The sequence below is a fragment of the Toxotes jaculatrix genome, chromosome 8 (assembly GCF_017976425.1).
Source record: "Toxotes jaculatrix isolate fToxJac2 chromosome 8, fToxJac2.pri, whole genome shotgun sequence".
Lineage (NCBI taxonomy): Eukaryota > Metazoa > Chordata > Actinopteri > Toxotidae > Toxotes > Toxotes jaculatrix.
Window position 1 is genome coordinate 15,346,794 of NC_054401.1, and position 6,358 is coordinate 15,353,151.

The window sequence follows — 6,358 nt, forward strand, 5'->3', positions numbered from 1 at the left end:
TAGTCTACAATAATACCCTGTTTGTGATGGCCTTATTTCAACATCTGACTTTTTTAAAATCTAGTTAAAGTTAAGCGTGGAGAGGGACTGAATGGCTGTGGCAGAATAAACAATTTTTGGTATGAAATGGCACAAATGTGTCTGGTTTGTGAAGATCCAAGATCTGCTAATAATCTGTATGTTTATATATATATACATATATATAAATACATCCCTGTGTTTTAACAAGCTTTACCTTTCTGCCTATGTCTGTAAAGATTTTTGATTTTGACTCAGACAAAATGACATGGATACGGTATCAGTCAAGCAAACAGGGCTGGGTTTCCAGTGGTAACATGGGTGGGAGAACAGGCCACCCTTTGTTAAAAAGCTTTAGTATCACAGAGGAGAGAGAGGCCATTGTGCTTTAGAAAAGCCTCCTTATGGTTCATGTCCTCAGATTGTAATGGATCCTCAGCCCCAGTTTAACAAATGCAACTCACTCCAGCCGACAGTATATGCATTTCAATGGGCTTGGTTACAGGAAATGAGCCGCCTTGTTGTCAACAGCTTATGAAGTATGGAACAAACAACCCTCCACCCCTATCCATCCATCCCAAGGAAAGGAGGATGAAAGTCTGAGTCATTCTACCTGTCAGTTTTTATCCAAAGCTTCTCTCATGTGAAACAAAAACATTTTAGCCATTTATGATGGCCTTGTGGGAATATACAACTTGACTGTGTGAATGGCGAAGCAGTTCAAATAATGGCCAAACTGCAGCTCTCAGAACCTAAGATTAAAATGTCAACAATCATTATAGGTCAGGGTTAAAATAAAATAACCACAATACAAAAAAAATTGGAGTTTTTCCTTTTTTTTTTTTTTTTTTAATCTCACAAATATGAATGCTTCTGTTCCTGAAAAGAGAAACAGAGTAATCTAGAAAACACTGAATGCACAGTTCTCACTTTACAGATGTTTTTAGAACATTTCATGGTTCATTTTAGGCACTTGGAATCATAACAACATTCCCTTTCTGAAAAACAAATACATCTTTGGTCCGGTATGTAATTTTAAAAAAATAAAGCCAGCGTATGAAAATAACACCAGCTTCAATGTTTGTTGCCTCAAAAATGTATTTCTGACATACACTATATAAAGCGTCACAAAGACTTTTTTTTAATACTTAAATAAGATATTATCGCTACATCTCAGAAATGACCAGCAATCTTACAGATGTTTTGCAAGAGCAAAGTGAGAAAAATTAATGTGTCGGCTCAATCAGATGTACAGCAGTACAGGATTGTTTTAGTCAAGTCACATTTGGCAAACAAGGGTTTCCTTTTTTGGGGGGTATTTTCAGTCCACTTCCTTTGAAAGATAAAGAGCGATGGAGACACATCCACCTCTGTCCTCCAGTTCAGCTACAGGGCAGCCACGTCTGATATGAATTACTGCACGGTGAGACCTGCGGCGGCTGCACATGTGCAATGTAGTAATTACTGAAGTTGATGTCCTGCACATACGGAGCTGGCTGGTAGTAGCATGTGACGTTTGTCACAGTGGGGATGGCGTTCTGCTCAGCCAGCACCTTCAGCGCCAGCATGGAGATGAGGCTGAGCGTCTGGCGCCGCTCGTGGCCCATCAGACACACGGTGCTCTCGTTCACTACTTGGTGCAGAGTCATGAGGCACTCGTACCGTTTGTGCTCCATCCCGGCAAAGTGGTTTTGCAGGTAGGCCTCCAGCTTCCTCTGCTGCTCGCCTATGTCAGGGAAGTCAATGAAGAAGCGTGAGCACATGTAGCGCTGCATCTGCTTCATGTCTGCCTCTGAGGAGGGTCTGAACCCTCGCACCAGCAGGTGGCAGTACTTCAATAAACCGCCCCCTCTGATTTCTTCAGGGCTGCGTGTAGCTATGGTCCTCTGACACAGGTGATCCATGGCCTCCTTGAAGTCCCCATACACACTCTCCCCGATCACAGTGGGGTGAAAGCTCTCAGACATGGGCGTCTCTGAGCAGCGGTCAAATAAGAGCAGAGAATCGAGGCAAATCTGGAAGGAGTCCACACTGAATTCGAACTGCCGCCGCAAAGAGTCCACAAATTTAAGCTCCACGTTCTTGCCCGTGTTGTTGGACAGCGAGATGAGGCTCCAGCGGTCCGTGTCATTACAGACTTTCACCAGTTTTTGTACATAGGCCTCTTTGAGGGTCAGTGCTGTGATGCGCTCCTTGGAGACCCCGGCTGGCAAGAAGTCCAACAGGCAGTCCAGCACGACGTCCTTCACCAGACGGAAAGCCTGGTCGTCTTTCAGTGACACCCCGAAGATCAGGTCGAGGTCTTTGTAGCCCAGTCCAGTGTCCTGATGGAGCACGTGGCTGGCAGCAGATCCATTCAGCCTCACGTCTTTAACACACACACCTCTTTCCTCCAGCCTTGCCCGCACCACCTGGACAGGAAGGAAACAGAAATACAGTTTGTTATTAATAAGAAAATGAGAGTTAAAAATAAAAAATAAAAAAAAGATTCCCTTGTATGTGTGTTTGCAGAAATGATGAAAAGACTTAAGTTTAAGTCTTGAAATATATCCACATAAGCTCCACACTGGCCCAGTGGGAATCAATAGTTTGTGAAGGCAAGATCAATACCGCTGGTCACAAAAGTCCATTTCATCACCATCAGCCTCAGTCTGAATGAAACCTAAAGAGCCCAAACATAGAGCAGTGGCAGAGCTGACACGTCTGTGCTCCAGGCCCATCTGCCTCTGGGTCAGATTGTCTTACCTTATTACAAATAACAGCGATAAGATTTAAAATCCTGAACTGTAACCAAGAGAAAATGAACCAGACCGGTAGTGTCAAAGTGCTTTAGGTTAAATGTCACAGCTTTGGGTCATTAAGGATCAGCTGCTTCCTCTGTCCAAGTGACCTGTAACATGTTTAAAGAAAGGCATATCCCGCCTCAGTGCAGCCACCTTTGAGGAGGATGGTCCACAGATGGACAGGGCATGGCAACCTCACTGCTAGCAAAGCACAAAGGGGAAACATGTCTGAGTCCTGAAGTATCAAAGGTAGATTCAGCCTATGGTTGCCTAAAGGGAAGTGACAGTTTACTTGTGCCATACAAACATACTCCTCTCAAAACAATCCGAAGTCATATTAACTCAGTATATACACAGCAGGCGGACTTGATGCAAAAGCTGATACATGTAAACATACTGTAATAAAAACAAATGAATGCCTGTCTGACTGCACTTTCCAAACATTTCTACTGATCAAATAATAACTGCAGACAATTCAAACAGTTAAACCTGCAGTACAAATTAGTTGTTACACACTCGCACACAATCCTAAATCTCCCTACTGGCACTGACCTGTCAGATTAGTGTCTGTTAACTCTCTCTCCCATGGTGATCAGATAACAAGCTGGCTCTATTTATACATACTGGGTCAGGCTGGAGACAAACAAACATTTGAAGGCAAGTCAACCCCTCACACGAGAAGGGGGAAGGAGGAGGACCAAAATCATAATAGCATAACTTGGCAGTAATATCGTTGTAATCATTCAGCCATAAAGCTGTGCTGATTGGGTTCAAATTCCAATCAGAAGCAATTACAATGTGTTTTTTTTGTGTGTGTTTCTGTGATCGAGCCAATATCTCAGAGCAGTGAGAGTGAAATTCAGCCTCAGGCCTACATCTAGCACCTTTTCTTGCTACAGGTAGTCAAATCATCTGCCTCTGGAAGTACAAGTATGCCTCTGTTGGCTTTACATCACATCCTGCCCAAAGCACAACAGGTCTGAGCTGTGAAGTGGATAGAAACAGAGGGTGTTGTTATCTTAGATCCACAGGTCTCTTTGGACTCTAGTGCCTCATGATGCTGTGGTGGATGTTAAACGGCCTGTTTATCCCTCTAACCCTGCAGCAGGACAAAGGTCCGCTCTCTCTCGGCCACACCTCCTTGGATGCATAACAGAAGAGGCACAATTACAACACAAATACCTTTTAAACATACATTAAAACTACAGTAAATAGTCTGATGCTAGTTTGTCATGACAGGAGATTTACTGTCGGTCATGGTTCAGTCAACCCCTAAATGAATCTATGTGGCAGACGGCAGATTTTAGAAATGTAAAATTATATGGGGTTTCCACAAATCCAGGGGAAACATAAGAGTGGGGCTCAAACCTGCATTTAAGCCTCCTGCACGCTCAATGGAGCATTCATCTTTTCCACAACCACAAGCATGAAGCTCTGGGGCTTCACATTCTTGTTGAGATCATCTTGAATATGTCAATGTGTAAATGAAATGAGGAAAAAAAAAAAGGTTTCTGTACCAGATCGCCTTACATGATTTTGTTAGGATTCCACTATATGTTCAATGTGAAATTCTTTCAGAGCATTTACCACTTTAATGCATAGCCAGCTACCTAGAGACACCACCAGGGGAAGTGAAATGTGATCTAGGAACAATGTATAAGAGGGTGGAAATGTAAAGGGACTATGTCAGACAAGGGGAACTATATATGGCTTTATACTCCTCACTGTGAATTTTAATATGGAAGTGATGGACACTAAGACAAATCAACATGAAGCTCTTTCATTTGAATTATCTTGCTGCTGGACACAAAAGTTTTAAAATGAATAAATACTTTAATTTAGTGTCACCAAGGGGAAAGAAATCCTGGAGCCATAGTTTGCCTGCAGATATTTTGTTAGAATGGCTGCCTTGGGAGGAAATTAGAAGCAGTCAAAATTTAAGCTTTCCCTTCCATTAAAAAAAAAAAAACAGGAAACAGACAGAGCAAAAAAATCATGATGTAATTTGCCATGGAAATACAATCAAGCCAGGAGGGAATAAAAAAAAAAATCTAGTGTCGATTACTGGCTTTCAAAGTGAGATTTGGAGACCACCAGGGGTCCTGGAGGGGTATCCAGGGAGTTTCAGTACAGTTTTAATTTTAGCATTTAATTCCCCAGATGTTATCTGAGTGACTACTTGATCCACAGGTTTCACAGTCTTTATTATCTGTCCTGTGAAGTCAGGTGTATTATTTCAGAAAGGGAATTTCCATGCTCAGACCCAAGTCTACAACTAATAATGCTACTTAAAAATGCAGAAATACGCAAGTGATTATGTAAATGTATGAATGTGGGTTTGTACCTGGACAATCTGGCGGGGTTGCACGGACAGAGTGGGGAAGTTTCCTCGGCCGTGGATGGGGACAGCCTCCCCCAGAATCGAGTCCAAGCGCTGCACCTGATCCCAAGACAAGACACAGAACCGCCGACTCTGATCCGACGCATCGCAGCCAGACATGGCGATATTAACTTTCAGCCCCCCAACCCCAAAGGAAAAAAAAAAAGAAAAAAAAAGAAAACAGAAATCAGCAGAATGTGAATCAGCGCTTCCTCCCAGCTCAGCTCTTTATCTTCTGTCTCAAAATAAAAGCCAGATATTCCTGTGAATGTCAGCGGTGAGCAGGTCCGGCTGTGAAGCCTGAGGTGAGGAGCGGAGAAGAAAGAAAGAAGAAAAAAAGTTTGCTAGAGTCTCAAGTGGTGGAGGTTGGAGTAGGATCAGCCGCTTCCTCCGGTGTGTGCCGCTAAAATCCGGTCAGTCTGCAAAGGACCGATTCATAAGGAAGGTCCAGAGGGTTTAAAGCCTCATTAGCATGAGCGCTGTGATTGGCTGCTGTGTTTGGTCATTGATTATGGACGCCCTGTCTACTCTGCAGGGAACACCCTTCATGTCTTCATGTGACGCACTTGTCAGCCTCCACCCCCTTCTGCTCCACTCACGGTGGGTGTATCCTGCATGCTGACAGGGTTTTCCCTCAAACAGTCCTTATGATCTGTCGATCTCATTATCTGAGTCGCCTCAGCTGCATCAGTTTTAGACGCTTGATTATCCATCAATCTAACATTTGGTCATTTAGATTAGACTGAAAGCTGATAAGTGAAAATTGATTGATCACAGCTTTACAAACACGACCTCCTCACTTTTACTCTCATGATGCATTTCCTTATTTGCCCAGGGAATGTTTGCAGAGCATGCAGGATGTTTTCGCAGTAATGCCCTGCTTCATGATCCTACAAACCTCCAGCACCCCAGAGAAGACCATGAGCTAAAGTTAAAGGATCTCGCTTGAGGTCACTTTAACAGAAGCTATATCTTTTATTGAGGCCATACTACATACGAAATAAAGCAAAAAAAAAAAAAAAAAAATCCACCAAAACTCATCTTAAAAGTTAACGTTAAAGTGACAACTTATTTATTTATTTACAATTTATTTCTAGCCTGTTATTTAACTGTGAAACAATTATTTCATATTAATAAAATATATTAGAAGTTAAAACATTATTATTATTACTGTCAT

The 6,358-nt window shown here is 42.5% G+C and overlaps 1 protein-coding gene across 1 annotated transcript; it reads right to left on the bottom strand.

The window, feature by feature from the left end:
• Positions 1 to 857: 857 nt before the first annotated feature.
• tent5ba (terminal nucleotidyltransferase 5ba) lies at positions 858 to 5,586 on the bottom strand. Its single transcript, XM_041045164.1, has 2 exons — positions 5,146 to 5,586; positions 858 to 2,429 (listed from the first exon to the last, which is right to left on the bottom strand). Exons 1-2 carry the CDS (start codon positions 5,299 to 5,301, stop codon positions 1,401 to 1,403), a joined length of 1,185 nt encoding a protein of 394 aa, XP_040901098.1. The 5' UTR covers positions 5,302 to 5,586; the 3' UTR covers positions 858 to 1,400.
• Positions 5,587 to 6,358: the final 772 nt, after the last annotated feature.